The sequence below is a fragment of the Stomoxys calcitrans genome, chromosome 1 (genome assembly GCF_963082655.1).
Source record: "Stomoxys calcitrans chromosome 1, idStoCalc2.1, whole genome shotgun sequence".
Classification (NCBI taxonomy): domain Eukaryota; kingdom Metazoa; phylum Arthropoda; class Insecta; order Diptera; family Muscidae; genus Stomoxys; species Stomoxys calcitrans.
Window position 1 is genome coordinate 15,505,250 of NC_081552.1, and position 19,762 is coordinate 15,525,011.

General features: G+C 38.0%; 1 protein-coding gene across 1 annotated transcript in view; it reads right to left on the bottom strand.

The window, feature by feature from the left end:
- Window positions 1–19,762, bottom strand: part of LOC106093005 (reversion-inducing cysteine-rich protein with Kazal motifs) — a 235,544-nt gene that overhangs the window by 194,292 nt on the left and 21,490 nt on the right. Inside the window, exon 2 of the mRNA XM_059370770.1 lies at window positions 7,445–9,115. Within this exon, the coding sequence (XP_059226753.1) occupies window positions 7,445–8,081 (637 nt within the window). The 5' untranslated portion in view covers window positions 8,082–9,115. The remainder of the gene's footprint in view (window positions 1–7,444; window positions 9,116–19,762) is intronic.

The following is a 19,762-nucleotide window of genomic DNA, read 5'->3' on the forward strand; positions in this document are numbered from 1 at the left end:
TAAACCGGCTCAGATTTGGATTTAGCTCCTATATAATCCGATATCGCGATTTGATTTCTTGAGCCCCTGGAAGCCGCCATTTTTGTCCGATTTGGTTGAAATTTTGCACATTGTGTTCTGTTATGACGTCCAATAATCGTGTCGAGTACGGTCCAATTGGGTCTAAAACCTGATATAGCTCCCATATAAACCGATCTCCCGATTTTACTTCTTGAGACTCTGGAAGCCTTAATGTTCCTCCAATTTGGCTGAAATTTTGGACATAATGTTCCGTTATGACTTCCAACCACTGTGTTAAGTACGGTGCAAATCGGTCTTTAACCTGATATAGCTCCCATATGAACCGATCTTCCGATTTGACTTCTTGAAACCCTGTAAGCCGGAATTTTTGTCCGATTTGGCTAAAATTTTGGATTCGATGTTCTGTTATGATTTCCAAAAAATGTGCTAGTAATGCCAGTAAAGTACGGAGTAATTCGGTAATTCGATCTCCCGATTTCACTTCTGTGTTCAGTTATGACTTCTAACAACTGTATTTAGTACAATTCAAATCGAGCAAGAACCTGATATAGCTTCCATATAAACCGATCTCCTGATTTGAATTCTTGAGCCCTTGGAAGCCTCAGTTTTCATCCGATTTTTATAAAATTTTCCATATGGTGTTCTGTTATTACTTTCAACAACTGTGCCAAGAACGGTTTAAATTGGTCCATAACCTGATATGGCTCCCATATGAACTAGAGTTTTAGTTATTGCTGGTTTGATAAAAGTTAGATATGCAAAACTTATTTTGCATAAATTTTTAACTGAATTCATGGTGGTGGGTTCCCAAGATTCGGACCGGCCCAACTCAGCACGCTAACTTACTTTTACTATCCACGAATATTGTCAGTTTATAAGGATATCATATTTATTCTTATGGATTTTTCGGAGGGATGTTCTTTCTTTTGAGAGTTCCGCTCTTTAATGACCTATTGTTTTTGAGCTTCGCTTTTTGTGTGCTTTGCTTTGTATGAACTTTGTTTTTTTGTGAGCTTTGCTCCTTTAGGAGCTTTTATAAGCGGCTCTCTTTCATGAGCTTCACTATTTTATGATCTTCGTTTTGCTATGAATTTTGCCTATTGAACGTTTACACTTTTATGAGCTTCGTATTTGAGAAGCTATGCTCTTTTATGAGCTTTGCTGTGTTATAAGCTCTGCTTTATTATTAGTTTTGCTCTTTAATAAGCTTCTTTTAGGACCTCGCTCTTTTATAAGCTTCAACTGCGCACTTTAATGAGCTCCTACGTCTATTATCCCATTGCGCTATCTTTGGTCTCTTGCGAGCTGATAGAGTCAAAACTTATGAGTTTTTCTTTCTTTGAAGCTTTGTACGCTTAAAATCATTGAACTTTCAAAGGCCTGGTGCTCATGACAGCTTTGTTCTCTCGCATTGTTGTCTTGCTAAATTTTTTTTTGCCAACGAGCTCTTTCTTGAAAAGAGTTTTTCTCATAAGAAATCTCGTGGCTCTTTAACGAGCTGGACTATTAAACGAGGTTTGTTTTTCCTCTGATAAGTTAGCTTTCACGAGCTTTCATCTTTAACGAGCTTTGCTTTCTTGCTTGTACAAAATTCAAATAATATTTTTTGAAAGACTAGCCGAACCGGGCCGATCCGCAGCGCCGTTTGGTCCATACGACGGAGAGTACATTTTGGAGGTGGTACCTCAGACATTTCGCCCAAATATGGATGTCAAATTTGTGCTGTTCCCCCAAATACCTTTCATTTAAGCCCAAAATTGGCATTGTTGATAATTATGTACGGATTGGAGGTTTTTTTGGGGCTGGAGCGGCACTCTGCCACTTTGCTCTAAAAATGGGTATCAAATTCGTTCCTTACTCCCAGTTGGGGGGTTTTTGGGGGTTAGGACACCTCCCATTACACTGACTTCTTTTTTTTCTGCTATATTCGTAATCTACTCCTGAATACCTTTAATTTGAGACCCATATTGACATGAACGTCCGATAAGTCTGTTTGGGAGAGTTTTGGGGTTGGGGCAGCCCGCTGGGTACTTAGACTCAGATTTTAATACCCTATTCACATATTCTACTCTCCATTTTCTTTCATCTGATACCCATTTTGTTCCGATCGGTCCACTTTCAATTTGGTGGTGTTTTTGGGGTAAGGGAGCGGGTCCGCCCGCCTTCAGATATCAAAAAATCATATAGCGTATTGCTCCTTCCGGACCATTTCCCAAAGAAGAGAGTCTATACGGAACAAGCAAATTTAAAAAACCCACAAACAAACAAACATAAATTAATTTTTTTTATATAGACTAGCTGAGCCCGGACCGCTCCGCTGCGCCCGATAATGCTATGTTGGAGAGGAATACTCTATATTTGGAAATTTTTGCTTAATTTCAGTTGAAAATTTATTCCAATTTTCCTGTGGATTTTTCTACACTGAAGTACCTCTTATTTAAAACTCATATTTCAATGGTCAGTAACAGTTTTGTTTGGGGATGTGGTGGACCCCAGAGACTTGGTCCCAAAAGTGAAAGTCAATTTCGTGTTCTGGTCACGGTCGGTAAATAGTCCGATTTGAGAGGTTTTTGAGGGGGGTGGGGTGACCCACGAAACTCTAAGTTCCACAATTCGATATCAGATTCGTTTTCTAACTCAAATACCTTTAATTTCATACCCATATTATAGTGATTGGTTTATACATCCGTTTGGCGAGTTTTGGGGGTGGGTGGCCCTCCTAATAATACCGCAAACAACCGCAACGAAATTCCTATATTTTAGTTTTCTTTATTCAAAGTACCGATAGGTTGTTATAACATAGATAAATGCAGTGTGATCAATTTTGACCACTCTGCCCTGTTCATGTTGGCTTCTCAAAATTAGCGCCATCTACTGGCTGTTTTCAATGGGATTCAGTTGATCAAAACAGCCAGTAGATGGCGCTGATTTAAATGTTAGTGATACTCGCTTGGAGTGGCTTAACGCCTATAACATTGGTCGTCATGTGGTAGTCTATACATAAAAAAAAATTATTTGTGTTTATTTGTGGGTTTGTAAATTTGTTTGCTCCGTATAGACTCACAAACGGCTGAACCGATTTCTTTCACATTTTCACAGATTGTGGGGAGGCGGACCCTCCCTCTTACCCCAAAAGTACCACAAAAAATAAAAGTGGACCAATCGGGACAATATGGGACTCAAATAAAAGGTTTTCGGGAGTACAATACAAATTTGATATCAAAACTGAGGCCCAAGTACCTAGGGGATCAGCCTGACCCTAAAACCCCTTCAAATAGTCATATTGGACGATAATGACAATATGGGACACGAATGAAAGGTATTTGGGAGTAGATAACGAATATGGTCAGGAAGGAGAAATAGGCTATATAGTTTGTTTATATTAAAAGGGGCGGACCATCCCCCGTTACCCGAAAAACACCACTCAAAACCCAAGGTTGTCGATCGGGACAATAAGGGTATGAGATGAAAGGTATTGGGGAGAAGGAAACGAATATGATATTACAAGTAGGGTCCAAGGAACCCAGGAGCCACTCCAATCCCAAAAGTTCCCCAAACAGACGTATTAGACGTACATATCAATATGGGACTCAAATGAAATGTATTCGGGAGTAGACTACGAATGTGATATAAAAAATTGGGTCCAAGTAATTGATGTTAGCCCCATCCGCGATAGGTCCCCCCAATGGGAATATTACTCGTTCATAGCTTGATGAAAGTCAAATGAAAAGCATTTGAGAGCAAATTACTAATATGACATTTAATTTTGTGTCCAAGAATCGAGATGGTGCTTTCCCTCTCAAAATCGCTTCCAATAGGTTATTTGACTCATTAATTCAATGGGGGTTTAAGTGATAGATTTTTTTTGAGTAGAGTGCGTCATGGGGTGTGGCGCACAAACCTCATATAGAAGCCATCCACCAAATAGATGTATACACCAATGATGACAATATGGGGTTAAATTAAAGGTAGAAGGTTGTGGACTGCCAATCTGATGTCTTCATTCTGCTCATATGTCTATCGGAACACCTTACCCCAAAATAGTCGATCAATCATAATGACCCAACAGGACTTTGTGTGATTTAATTATTGTGTGGGGGCACAAACAAATGTAGGCCGCCATACACCAAAAATTGTGACGTTCAGCATGAGGGAGAAGTTGTAAACCTGACCGTTAAGATTGCAATCATTTTTAGCTCATCGATAGACATGTCCATATGACGTGCTGCTGGACCACACTAGTAGTAGCACTAATGTTTAAGTCAGCGCCATCTACTGGCTATTTTGAAAAGCTATTTTCAAATTGATGTAATTTATCCAATTGAAAACACACAGCATTTATCTCCGTTATGGCTTCGTTGCGGTTGTTTGCGGTATTATTTGTTAACTTTCCCACTCTTAGACGGGCCTTAACAATATTTTTCAAAAACACCAGATCTCGGAGATGGGTAGGGCGATTTAAGTGAAATTTTGTTGCCACACTTACATTGCCCTAAAATCAAAAAATTGGTATTAGAATCTGAGGAGGGGTGTCTAGGAGGGCCGCCCACCCACAAAATCCGCCAAACGGATTTATAAACCAATCACAACAATATGGGTAGAAAGCGAATCTGATCTCCAATCGTGGGACTAAATGTTTCGTGGGTCACCGCACCCCCAAAAAAACCCCTCAAAACCGACATATTTACCGACTATGACAACATGGATCTTAAATGAAAGGTCTGTGGGAGTAGAGCACGAAATTAACTCCAAATTTTGACACCAAGAGTTTGGGGATCCACCACACCCTTAAAAATGACATTTACTTAAAGGGGTTTAACCCTCCCCCTTAGTCTAATTTTAGAAACGTCAGATCTCGGAGATGGGTGGTGCGATTTAAGGGAAATTTTGTGTGCTCTCTTATAGTAACCTAAAAAATTTGGTATCTAAATTTCGCATGGGGTACCTAGGGAGGGCGCCCCACCCCCCAAACCTACCAAATATTTATACAGCAATCACGACAATATGGGACTCAAATGAAAGGTATTAAGGATTAGAAAACGAATCTGATATCCAATAATCGGAAACACCCCAAAATCTGACATATTTACCAACCATGGCAATATGGGACTTAAATGAAAGATATTTGTGGGTAAAATACGAATCTGATATCCAAATGTGGTATCAAGCTTTTTGGGGTCCCCCTTTCCCAAATAAGTCCCAAACAGGACTCATTTACTGACCATGGCAACATGGGGCTTAAATAAAAAATATTTGAGTGTAAAATACGAATCTGATATCCAAATGTGGGATCAAGTTTCTGGGGGTCCACCCCTTTCCCAAAACACCCCCCAAACAGGACATATTTACTGACCATCGCAATATGGGACTCAATTGAAAGGTATTTAAGATTATAAAACGAATTTGATATCCAATTGTCGGACCAAGTGTTTGGGGGACCACCGAGGGAATATGGGGCTCAAATAAAGGTATTTGGGAGTAGAATACGAATTTGATATCCAAATGTAGGACCAAGTATTTAGGGCATCATCCCTTGATCAAAACACCCCCCAAAGGATAAAAATATTTCGACCATGCCAATATGTGGTTTTAATGAAAGGTACTTGAGATTAGAAAACTAATTTCATAACCTCTTTTGGGGCCATGTGTTTGGGGGACGCCTCATCGTTTAAACTCCCCTTAAACCAATGGCAATATGGGGTTTAAATAAATGGTAGTTGAAACAAGGGCACGATGCTGATATTTTTTCAGGGCCAAGTGTATGGGGGACCACTTCACCTCGAAAACACCTCTAAATCAGACATCATAAGAATATCGGGTTAAAATAATGTATTTTAAGAATGGAGTACACCTTACATTCAAACTTAAATTCGTAGACCAATAAAGATCATATGGGATTCAGATAAATGCACTTATATTGTTAAAGTTTAAGTCAAGCGATATACTATTTTCGTTGCATGGTAAAGCAAATTTTGCCCATGAACATTCCACTAAGGAACAGGGGCAAACTTCTCACATATCAATGAGTGTAGTTCGATTCAAGTTTTAAGCTCAATGATAAGGGGCCTCCTTTTTATAGCCGAGTCCGAACGGAAGTGAAAAGTTTTACATGGCATAGTACCTCACAAATGTTGCCAGCATTAGGAAGGGAAAACCACCGCTGACAATTTAAAGTAAAAGAAGGCGCAGCGGAATTAATTTGCCGGTCTATATATTTGGCGACAGTTCTTAGTAGTAACGCTTTAAACCATGTAAAACCTTTGAACAAAAACGTTTTGCCCAGCAGCACGTCGTTTGGACTTGTCTAGGAAAGAAGGCCCCTTATCGATGAACTAAAAATGGCGGCCACCCATCTGAACGTATTGTCATATATCTGTCATATAGACCGACCTTCCAATTTAGGGTCTAAATCCCATAAAAAGCTGATATGTCGCTGAAAATGTTACTTGTATATGAGTTCTCAGGACCTGAATAAAATATGATCGAGACCAGTCCCTATTAAAATACAACTGCGGATATAGTTGTGGATTTATATTGTCATCATTGTTGTGAACAGAACAAATTTTAATACTATGTGGTCTTTAAAATTTTTTAATTTAAATTTTGTCATTAGAAAAAAAAAAATTTTACGTCCCTGCCTACCATGTAGACAGTTCCTGGATCTTGACATGTTGAGGGTGCAATTATTATCGGATTTGGCTGAAATTTTGCATGCAGTGTTTTGTTTTAACTTCCAACAACTATGCCCAGTATGACCCAAATTGGTTCATAACTTTATATAGCTGCCGTATAAACCGATTTCGGATCGTGACTTCTTAAGCCGGTAGAGGGCGCAAATATTATTATATTAGGAAGTGTTTTTTTTTAACTTCTGACAACTGTGTTTACAATGGTCCAAAACGGTTTATAACTTGATATAGCTCACTTGTAAACCGATTTCGAATCGAATCGAATCTTCTTGAGGCGCTAGAAGGCGCAATTATTATCCCATTTGGCCGAAATTTTGCATGAAGTGGTTTATTTTAATCTCCCACAGCTGTGTTAAGTATGGTCTTAATCGCCATAACCTATAACCTGATATTGCTCCCATATAGGCATATCTCTCGATTTCAATTCCTGAACCTTTTTATAGTGCAATTTTTATACGATTTGGCTGACATTTTTGGTCTCCAACAACGAAACCAAGTATGGATCCAATCGGTTCATAACTTAGTATAGCTCCAATAGCATAGCAATTCTTATCCATTGTTTGCCTAGAAAGAGATATCGGGCAAAGATCTTGACAAATGCGATCCATCGAGTAGAGTATATAAGATTCGGCCCAGCCGAACATAGCATACTTTACTTAGCAAGCTTTTGCTTGTTTTTTTTTCTTTTTTTTCAAAAATAATCGGGCCCAGTTTTTGTTTTTCTTTCAACTTACCATACGGTGGATGTTGCATTGTCTGCTTGACATTCGATGACATTATCGAATCCGCTGATGCCTCAACATCCGTTGAGTCTTCCGAATAGATATCCTCTTCATCGTCATCATCCTCTTCGCGTGAATGATACTGATTATCATTGTTGACATCGGGATCTTCCTCATCGTCGGCATATTGATTTTCTGTACTTTGTGATGAGTATTTGGTTAAAGCCATGGACAATTTGTTGTTGTTGCTGTTAGCATATTGATGGTTGTTGTTATTAGCACTGTTGTAATAGTGGTTGTTGTTGTTATTATAGCCCATAGCACTCGAAGTTTGTTTGTTAATGCGTTTCCAATGCTGTGATTCATTTGGCCGTTGATTAGCAATGGTGAGAGCACCTATTGGGCCACCGCTGCTGCTGCTGCGTCTACGCTGCACTTGCTGCTGCTGTTTTTGACGCTGTTGATGCATTTGCATTTGCTGTTGTTGACGCAGCAGCTGCTGTTGCTCATCATGATACTCATCGTCATTATCAATATGGCGAACGGAAGTGACTAAAACAGGCATTACCAGCAATGCCATGAGTATGGCAGCAGCTATTAATGCCTGTTGTTGTTGATATCGATGATAAATTCGTTTTGAATTCTGCATTTTGAAGCGGCAAGTGACAGCAATTTGTACGCATTGATTTGAGTGCGTGCTGCTACTTGTGGAGTGTAATGCTTACGAGGTATTTGCTTCGGCACCCTGATCGCTAGTCAGGCCAGTCAGTTAGGCAGGGTGTGGTGTCAATCACCACTGCAATGGGAGCTGTCAACTTTTTGTTGTTTACTGTTTGATGTTGCTTTGGCTTTGGCGTTTTTATTTAGGGGAGTGGGCTAACTAGACTTTAAATGCAGTCCCACGTTTTTATCTTTCTTTGTTTGTGGTTGTCTGGTTCTGATATGAAATTGTCCCTAGGTCCTGGAGTTGTTATGGAATTGTTCTTTTTTTGTTTCCTTTTAGAGTTTGGCAGTCTCTAGCTTATCAGCATTTTAGCTTGCCACTTATTCACATTTTTATGGATTTGGTTTTTTGCTATTGCCCGACTGTCTCTCGCTTACGTTATTATTGCAAAACCAAATAAAGAGGAAAAAAATTATCACTGCTTTCTTGTTGCAAGTATTTCAGATTGTAATTGTTGTTGTTTTGTTGCTCTTGTTGTGGCTGATTATTTCTCTGGTTGGTCCGTTTTTTTGCTTTTGTTGCTATTCTCGCAAGTGAATGTGGTTTTAATTGCTTTTTATCATCGGCATGGTTGTATGCCGTACTTTTTAGTTTGTTTTGGTGTTGATATATTTTTTTAACTTTGTTATTGTTGTTTTTGTTTCTGTTTCTGTTTCGGTTTTTGTTTTTGTTAATTAATCTTTATTACTTTTAATTGTCCCATTCATATTTCTTTCCTTTAGTGGATGATTGTTTTTTTTTTTTCGTTATATTTGGTCGATTTTTTTATAATGCCACTTGTTCCTTCCTCCTCAGCGTCGTCTTGGATTCATTTGTGGGTCTATACAAACACTTGGCTTCTTTTTAATATGTGAGCTGTACTTTAATGAAATATTTTGTTTGTCACAGTCTTCTAAGTGGCATTCTACCTAATTGGGAAGATTTGAGCTGTTGTTATCATCAATGACATTTGGAGAAATCTATAAAGGAGCATAAAAAGAAAAGGTTCTAATTTTTATTAAAAAAACAAATTTTATACATATTTAAATATCGAAGAAAAAATTAACTTCTTGATTTGAAGATATGATTTGCAAATCATATTAAAGACTTTTAGAAACGTTATGCATTAAAAAGTCTCCCTAACTTCATGGAAAATATTATTTTCCTTGCATAATTGTTCTAATGGACATCATTCATGAACTTGCCCTTATCTCTTCTAAAAACCAATTAAATATTACTAAAATTCACAGAACGTCTAATATCCCATATAAAATTTTTAGTCTCAGCTCTGCTAAAGGGTGCATTTTTAAGAGATATACGAAAGATAAAAAAAAACACATAAAATTCAGAAGAATGCGTGAAATCTTTATTTGAATCTATAGTATGGTCCATATAATGTAATGTTTGAAGATTGTTTAATTCAAATGTTGACCGTGACTACGCCTTAAATGGTCCATCCGTTTAGTCCAATTTTGGCATACTCTTTCCAACATTTCGGACGGTATCTCACGAAAAAATGCTTCAATGTTGTCTTCCAGTGCGTCAATTGAAGCGGGCTTGTCTGTATAGACATGTGCTTTAATCTAAAGGCGTTAAATAGCACGATCTAGGTGGCCAATTGACCGGTCCCGAACGTGAAATAAAATGTTCACCGAACTCGCCTCTCAATAAGCCCATTGTGCTGTGGCATGTGGCACCGTCTTGTTGAAACCACATGTCATGCAAGTCAAGCTCTTGCATTTTGGGCAAAAAAAGAGTTGGCTATCATCCCACGGTAGAGCTCACCATTCACAGCAACGTTACGATTCGCATTATCTTTGAAGAAGTATGGTCCTATGATGCAACCAGCCCATAAACCGCACCAAACTGTGACTTTTTCTGAATGCATTTGAAGCTCTTACAATGCTTCTGGCTGATCTTCACTCCAAAATCGACAATTCTGCTTATTTACGTACCCGTTGAGCCAAAAATGAGCTCAGTCGCTGAACAGAATTTTTCCAAAATAAAATTTGGATCTTCGTCCAAATTTCCAAGAGCCCATTCACCAAAAATTCTGCGTTGTGGTAGGTCGTTCGGCTTCAATTCTTGCAGCAGCCTAAATCCTTCTCAAAATTTTCCACGTTATTGAATAACAGTGGCCCAATTGCTGCGAACAACCACGAATCGATGATCATCATTAACATTGGCCGATACAGCTGCGATATTTTCTTCAGTTCGCACTCTACGTTGTTTAGTGTTCAAGAATGTAAATTTGGTGGGAAATTTAGTCACAATAGCCCGAATAACCGCTTCAGTGGGTCTTTTAAACTGACCATAAAATGGAAGAAGCGCGCGATGAACTTTCTTAACAGAGCATACATTTTGATAATAGAATTCAATAATTTGCAAGCGTTTTTCGTTTGTAAGACGATATTCACGGTTAAATTATAGACCAAACTGAAGACGTTTGACATTGAAACAAAACACGAAATGTGCGTGAGCTGTTTCAACCAGTATTGCCAAAAACATAATAACTAAAAAATCACCCTTTATAATGTGGTGGGTAGCATGGCTGTAGTAGAAAACGAAAAGAAAAATAATGCTGAACTTTATTTAAGTGCAGGTCAATTGGTTTCAATTAATGCTGCTTTGAGGCTAAAGTGAAAACTTTCGTTTGACGGAATTACCAAGAAAAACAGAGCAAAGCAAATAAAAATCTAGCAAAATCGAGAATAAGAATTGCCCACACCCACACCCAGTAGACAAGCAACATTCATTGGTAGTGAATCATTATCATCCTAGATTGAAATCCAATCCAATTTCCCCTCTCTTAGAAGAGAGGAAGGAAACATTGATTTTTGCTGATTTTTCTATTTGTTTGGTAATGCAAGGGAACTATTTGTCGATAATAAGAGCTTCAAGGGGATCAAATGTTATTCGTTTGATTAAATATTTAGTTTCTATAAAGGTAGTTTTGGCAAAATTTGCTAGGGGATTGACAAAATTTGGTTTGGTAGATGAAAAATAGCAAAAAAAAAAAAATAAAAGCGTTCAAAGTTTGGCCAGTCCGAATCTTAGGAACCCACCACCATAGATTCTGCTAAAAATTTACACAAAATAAATTTAGCTGAAGGGCATTATTTTATTCTATCTACCAAACTTCTGTCAAACCAGCAAAAGTTAAAGCTCTAGGAACCAAACAAGGACGATCGGGAAGCCGCTTTACATGGAGGCTACACTCATAGAAAATTTTAAATAAAAACAACAAACATTTTTGATGTAACAACAGAAAATCTGCTGAAAATGGGACAGCAGTAATTTTTTGCTAAAACAGCAAATATTTTCAGCTGTTTTCAAAAGTTGACAAGATAAAAAAGCTTACAAATGTCATATACATACATATATTTCGAAAATTTTTATTTTCCATCTTATCCTTCAATTTTGCAAGCATACAACGTAAATTCTTTCCGATTCTTAACAATTTGCTAATTTTTGAATTTCGAATTTAAATAACAGTAGACAAAATAACTACCACTTCTTTATTTATGCTTATAAACAAAAAACTAACTCTTAAAATTGGCAATTTCTTTTATTAGTATGTTGGAAATGCCTCCACTATTGTTTAAAAGTTCAAAAATTTTTAATGGATTTATTAAAACTTTTTAATTTAATATCAGCAGACAATTTTTTATGGGTGTTTATAAGGTTATTGACTGATTTGGACCATATTTGCACAGTTGTTGGAAGTCGCATAACTTTCATTTGAGTCCCATATTGATATTTACGTCCAATTTGTTGATCCCAATTTTTAATGCATACTTGATCCCAATTTTTAATACCATATTCGTATTCTACTCCTCAATACCTTTCATTTTATACCCATATTGTCCCTATCGGTCCACTTTTGATTTTAGGTGGTGTTTTTGGGGTAACGGGGGAGGGTCCGCCCGCTTCTAATATCGACAAACTAAAAAGCCTTTTCCTCCTTCCTGATCATTTTCGTAATCTACTCCCGAATACCTTTAGTTCGAGTCCCATATTGAGATTATCGCCCAATAAACCTATTTTAGTGGGTTGTGGGGCCGGGGCGGCCCCCTAGTAACTTCGATTAAATTTTTAATATGAAATTCGTACTCTACTCCTGAATACCTTTCATTTTAATCCCATATTGTCGCGATCGGTTCACTTTTATTTTGGGGTCGTACTTTTAGGGTAAGGGGGAGCGTCCGCCCACTATCATCAATAAATTATATAGCCTTTTGCTCCTTCCGGACCACTCCCCACAATCTGTGTAATTTTGAAAGAAATTGGTTCAGCCGTATTTGAGTCAAATTTACAATTTACAACAAATTTACGAACCCAAAAACAAACAAACACAAATTCATTTTTATATGAATAGATTGAGTGTAGCAGGCTTACTGCTGAAATGTCAGTTGTTTGCTGAAAATGACTGCTGCTCCATTATAAAGGCGATGTTAGAAGGAAAAATTAGAACACGTATGTAAATGTGTGTCAGTAGATGGTTATAATCACCACTGTATGTATAATTTTCCATAACCTTTTTTCTTTAAATTTAGATGCAAAGGGCCATGCCAGTCATGTACACATTAGCTGAGCAATGACCAAAAATATGCGAGCGAGTTCAGCTATATTTCGAAATGTATACCAATGGATAGATCAGGTAGCTTCATTACAGTAATATTCCAAAAATTAAAAATATCTCTTCCAACAAAATTTTCAAAAAACTCTTTGAAAAAACCTAAAGTAATTAAAACAAGCAACAGGCAACCATAAAAAGTAGCACAAGTACATCAGATTTTAATAGTTCAAATAGCAGTAAGAAATGTTTGCTTATACAGCAGTCCAATGTTTGCTGAAACAGCAGTAATGTCTGCCTTCCAATTTTCAGCAGACAATAACTGCTGTTTTAGTACACATTTTTGCTGTTTTGAATAACAAATTTGGTTGAGTGTACGAATCTGGTATACACATTTGGCAGAGTCTGGGACCGGGTCACCCACTGAATACCCTTCATTAGGACGTGCAGTTCGATCGGGATAATATGGGAATTACAAGAAAGGTCTATGCCAGTAGAGTTCGAATATAATGTTGATATAAGAATTCAAGTATCTGCGTCACGTCCTGGCGTTCAGCAGGACATGTAGATCGTGACAATTAAGGACTCAAATAAATGGTTTTTTGAGTCTTATCTTCAGGGGAACCGACCCTCTCCTACCAATATAAACAACACCAAACTGTCATGTACGACTACTGAGAACATATTGTACACAAATGAAAGGCTGGTCAGACGGCAATCCTCCTCCCTCCCATCCTACCGCAAACAAAAAAGAATTAAAAATAATAAATGAAGGTCGATCAAGATAGAATAGGACAGCATTAGAAGCTCTTTGGTAGTAGAGTACAGGTTTTGTCCTCAAATTGGGATAGACACGGGACGGACCTGCGGATTTTTAAAAATGTGCTATTCCAAGCGGTAGCTTTGAAATATGATTTTGAAAGTAGATAACCAATACAAATAAAAATTAATTAGTGTGAATCTGAACGAAACTTGTAGCCCTGAATGTTTTGATCACCACCTTCAAATTGCTCAAAGAAAAAACCCTTTTCAAAAGGCAATTTTATGGTGTAGCGAAGCGCACCAGGCCAGCTATTTAGTTATAAACAAAATTTTGACAATAGTGTGTATTAAAATGAATTTTTTTTTGAACAAATCGACTTTTTCTATAGATTTTTTTTCTGGTCTGTGTGATTTTATTTTTCTTTTGCATTATTTCATTTCCCTCAGAGATTTCAACTTTCCCCAAAAAAAAGTTGCTTCGTAAAGTTTTCTTAATTAAAACACGAAGTGGAAACTGCAAATAATCCATGTAGCGCTTCTTAAGATCTTTAGTTTGTCTTTTTCCCCCATGGATATTTCTTCGAAATAAAAAGCTGCCCTTTGACTTAGTCTTCTAACCAAATGACTAAATGGCAAATGACTTGGGAATCAAAACCACATTGAAGGCGTTTTATAGAAATCGTGAGAGAGTGAGTGATAAAAATGGAGAGAGAAAGAAAGAAAACCTTACTTAAAAAAGAAAATCCCCATTTGAGTCGGTTGGTTGCTTTATTTTGATGCAAGTCCTCGTTCAGAGTACTTTTGCTAAACTTTTCACCAATTTATCTTTGTCCTTTGTCTCTTATTTTTCCACTTTTCCACTTTGTTGTAAAAATACTTGGATGAAAGAGGTGATTTATTATACTCTATACTACCACTGAGGGGCAGGGTATAATAACTTTGTGCATTAGTTTGCAACGCTAAGATGGAGAAGAGCTAGACCCATTGATTTCTGATTCGATTTAGCTATGTCCGTCTATCTGTCCATGCACTCATAGAAATTTGCTTGTATAAACAGCAAACATTTTTGCTGAAACAGCAGAAATTTTTGGCTAAAACAGCAAACATTTTCTGCTGTTTTGAAATTCAAAAACGTGAAAGAACGCTCAAAAATGTCGTAAATATTTGAAAAAATTTTATATTCCATCTTGTTTTTCAATTTTACAAACATATAACCTAATTTTTTTTTTTAACTTTGTACAATCTGCTAATGGAATGCTACTATTATATCTCTGCTTTTAAAAACAAAATTTGTGCCTAAAATTTACCATTTTTATACCCACCACCATAGGATGGGAGTATGCTAATCTAGTCATTCCGTTTGCAACACCTCGAAATATTCATCTAAGACCCCATAAAGTATATATATTCTTGATCGTCTCGTCGTTCTGAATCGATCTAGCCATGGCCGTCCGTCCGTCCGTCTGTCGAAATCACGATAGAGATTGAACGCGTGCAACTAGCCGCTTGACATTTTGCACAGATACTTAATGTTACTGTAGGTCGTTGGGGATTGCAAATGGGTCATATCGGTCCAGATTAAGATATAGCTCCCATATAAACCAATCTCCCGATTTGACTTCTTGAGCAACTGGAAGCTTAAATTTTTTCTCCGATTTGGCTGAAATTTTGCGTGTAGTGTTCTATTATGACTTCCAAAAACTGTGTTAAGTACGGTCCAAATCGGTCTATAACCTGATAAAGCTCCCATATAAACCAATCTCCCAAATTGACTTCTTGAGCCCCTGGACGCTGCAATTTTTTTCGATTTGGCTGAAATTTTGCGTGTAGTATTCTGTTATGACTTCCAATAACTGTGTTAAGTACAGTTACTGTGAGATTTTGCACCTAGTGTTCTTTTATGACTTCCAACAACTGTGCCAAATATCGCCCAAATCAGTCTATAACCTGATATAGCTCCCATGTAAAGCGGTATCTCGATTATCCTTGATCGGTTCCTAGAAGCTTTAATTTTTGTTGGTTTGTCAGAAGTTTGGTATGTAGAATAAAATTATGCCCTTCAAATAAATTTATTTTGCATAAATTTTTAGCAGAATCCATGTGTGGTGGGTTCCTGGGATTCGGCCCTGCCGAACTTAGCACGCTTTTACGTGTTTTTTATTAATTTATAGCAAACTAGCTGGATAGGGCCCGCTCCGTTGTGGCTTCTCTCACTGTCTTATTTTACCTGAGCACTATACCGGCACGGTCAGAAAAGTTCTATTTGGGGGTACTGGTACGGCCTTTCAGATGTTTCGCCCCAATGTGGATATCATATTGGTGCTCTACTTCGAAGTACCTTCCTTCCTCATATCGGTAAATAAGTATGGGCCTACTAGGTATTCCACCCTAAATAAGAATACAAAATTTCTGCCTTTTGAGTAATTATAAACAAATTAACTTTTAAATTGCCCCTTCATCTCCGAGAACTGGAGTTTTCTAAAATAAGATTAGGGGGAAGTCCGTCCATTATTGTTTGGATGTTAGATCTACTTCATTCTCTTGGTGGTGGATTTGAGTAGCCAAACCCTTAGCCCCGAAAGTGGAAATGGATATAAGATTCATACTCTACTCCCAAAAATCACATTTGAGCTACATATTATTACAGTCGATATATATGTGTGGTTAAGGGTGATTTTAGGTGAGGCGTCCTTGAATCACTTGGCCATAAATCAGATTTAAGCCCCTTATTGTCATAATTCACAAATAAGTCTACTTAAGGGTGGGGCGGCCACCCACACACTTAGCCCTATAAAATATCAGCATCAATTTTTTTTTAACCCCAATAGCCATCCCCAAGCACTTGGCCTCAAAATTGGATATCAAATTCGTTTTCAACTATCAAATACCTATTATTTATTGCCATAGTAGGCAAACATGGTCAGTTGGGAGGGAGTTTAGGGGGCGGACTCTGAAATAACATTAGCATCGTGCTAGAGTACGATTTTGTTTGGTCCTATAATGTCAAGCATTCTGAAGGTGACGATCAAGATATTCAGGACTACGGGTCTCATTCAGATCCAGACTAATTAATTCTTTAGTTTGGTTATCTAAATTCAAAAACATATTTCAAAGCTACCACTCGGGACTTTTTAATATCCGTAGGTCCTTCTGTGTCTGTCCCAATTTGAGGGTAAAAAGTGTACTCTACGGCCAAAGATCTTTTATCGCTGTCCTATTCTATCCTGATCGGCCTTCATATATTATTTTTAATTCCTTTTTTGGGTTGGGATAGGGGGAGGGGGATTGCACTCTGACACATCCTTTCATTTGAGTACAATATATTCTTGGCCGTCCTACGCGACAGTTTGATGTTGTTTTTATTGGGAGGAGAGGGTTTAGTCTTTTATTGTCGCGAAATACATGTCCTGCTGAATGGCAGGAATCCTTATAGCAACATTAGATTCGAAGTCTACCGACATAAACCTTTCTTTTAAATCACATATTATTTCGCTCGAACTACACGTCCTATTAAAGGGTATTTAGAGGGTGGGCCGGTCCCAGATAAAGAATTGCAAATATTGCCCATGAATATTCCATTAAGGGACAGAGACAAACTTCTAACATATGAATGTGTGCTCTCTGATTCAAGTTTAAGCTCAATGATAAAGGACCTCATTTTCATAGCAGAGCCCGAACGGCGTGCCGCAATGCGACACCTCTTTGTGGAGAAGTTTATACGTAGCTGTCATACCGAATGGTACAGTACCTCAGAAATGTCGCCAGCATTACGAGGCGATAAGCACTACTGAACATTTTTTCTGATGTTCTCGCCAGGATTCGAACCCAGGCGTTCAGCGTCATTGTCAGACATACTAACCTCTGGACTACGGTGGCCTTCAGGTCCCAAACTATATCCTAAATATGTATACCAGATTCGTAGTCAACTCTCAAAGACCTTTCATTTGATACCCATTTTGTGACGTTGGACATTCATGCCCGTTTAAGGGGTTGGGGAGGCTCCGTAGACACCTTGGACCAAGTTCTTATAATAAATGTGTACTCAACTTCCAAACACATTTCATTTGATATCTATATTGTTCCAATTAGTAAATAAGCCCTGCTGGGGGTTTTGGGGAATAAATGTTTATATCAGATTCTTACTCTACTTTTAAATACCTGCGATTTCATATCCATATTGTCTTAATTGGTAAATAGGCCCTTCGTGGGACTTTTGGGGGATGGGGAGGCCAGAGGCCAGGCCAGGTCAGACTAGCTGGACCGGGCCCGCTCCGCTGCGCCTTCTTTTACTTTTACTAGATTTAGATATAGCTAAGGCTGTAGTAGCCACAATTAAGTCCCGATCATTCCACAGCATGAGATGTTTTATTAAACGTCCCAATACGTACCCAAAATTTTATAAAAATCGGTTAAAATTTTGATAAAGCTCCCATATAAAACTTTCATCCGATATGGACTTTCAAAGCTGTAGTAGCCACTATTTTGGTCCGATCTTAAAAAAATTTAGCTTGAAGTGTTTTATATGACGTCCTAGTACAAGTGCTAAACTTCATCAAAGTTAGTCCAGATTTAGATATAGCTCCCATATATATCTTTTTATTTGATATGGCCCTTTAACGCTGTATTAACCACAATTTAGGTCCTATCTTAAGAAAATCTTACAAGGTTTTATTCAATATTTCAATAGTCTGTCTAGATTTTAACATAGGTTTCATGTATTAAAAGTAGTGTGTACGTAGACTCGGTGAGTAGGGTATTATGTAGTCGGCTCAGCCCGACTTTTGCCTTTCCATACTGGATTTTATATACTTTCATATTTTTATACCCTCCACCATAAGATGGGGGGTATACTAATTTCGTCATTCTGATTGTAACTACTCGAAATATTCGTGTGAGACCCCATAAAGTATATATATTCTTGATCGTCGCGACATTTTATGTCGATCTAGCCATGTCCGTCCGTCTGTCCGTCCGTCCGTCTGTCCGTCCGTCCGTCCGTCCGTCCGTCTGTCTGTCGAAAGCACGCTAACTTCCGAAGGAGTAAATCTACCCGCTTAAAATTTTGCACAAATACTTCTTTTTAGTGTAGGTCGGTTGGTATTGTAAATGGGCCATATCGGTCCATGTTTTGATATAGCTGCCATATAAACCGATCTTGGGTCTTGACTTATTGAGCCTCTAGAGTGCGCAATTCTTATCCGATTGGAATGAAATTTTGCACGACGTGTTTTGTTATGATATCCAACAACTGTGGTAAGTATGCTTCAAATCGGTCCATAACCTGATATAGCTGCCATATAAACCGACCTTGGGTCTTGACTTCTTGAGCCTCTAGAGTGCGCAATTCTTATCCGATTTGAATGAAATTTGGAATGACGTCTTTTATTCTTACTTTCAACAACTGTGCCAAATAAGGTTCAAATCGGTTCATAACCTGATATAGCTGCTATATAAAACGATCTTGGATCTTGACTTCTTGAGCCTCTAGAGGTCGCAATTATTATCCGATTTGTCTGAAATTTTGTGCGACGGATCATCTCATGACCATCAACATACGTGTTTATTATGGTCTTAATCGGTCTATAGCCCAATACAGTTCCCATATAAATCGATCTCTCTACTTTACAATGTAATTCTTATTCGAATTGGTTGACATTTTACACAGGTCTCCAACATATAATTTAATTGTGGTCCAAACCGAACCATATCTTGATATCGCTCTAATAGCAGAGCAAATCTTTTCTTATATTCTTTTTTGCCTAAGAAGAGATGCCGGGAAGAGAGTTCGACAAATGCGATCCATGGTGGAGGGTATATAAGATTCGGCCCGGCCGAACTTAGCACGCTTTTACTTGTTTCTTACTCTTTCTTCGTGCTGTGACAAAAACAGTTTTGGAGGGAAATCATAAAACACCTACAACAACCTAAGCCACCCAACCAGCAGGGGCTTTGAAGTGTGTGTTTGTGTGTTCTGCGGGGAAAGGGGGAGAATGAAAAGAGAAGAATTTTTCTCTTTGAAGAATTGGAGTGTGTCTTTGTGACAAAGTCACAAAACAAGAAAAATTCAAATAACACCAAAAAGTGCGCTACACCCAAACCCACAGCCAGCCTAACTCACGCAAACAACAGTGGCGAAGGTTGTACACGGTCACATGGCCACAAAACATACGTCAAATGAAAAGTGGGGGAAAAAAATCACACAACGACCGGCAACAACCTGGGAGAGAGTCGACAACAGCAACAACAACACTAACAAAGATGTTTGCATATTCAAGTGAACTTTGTAGAA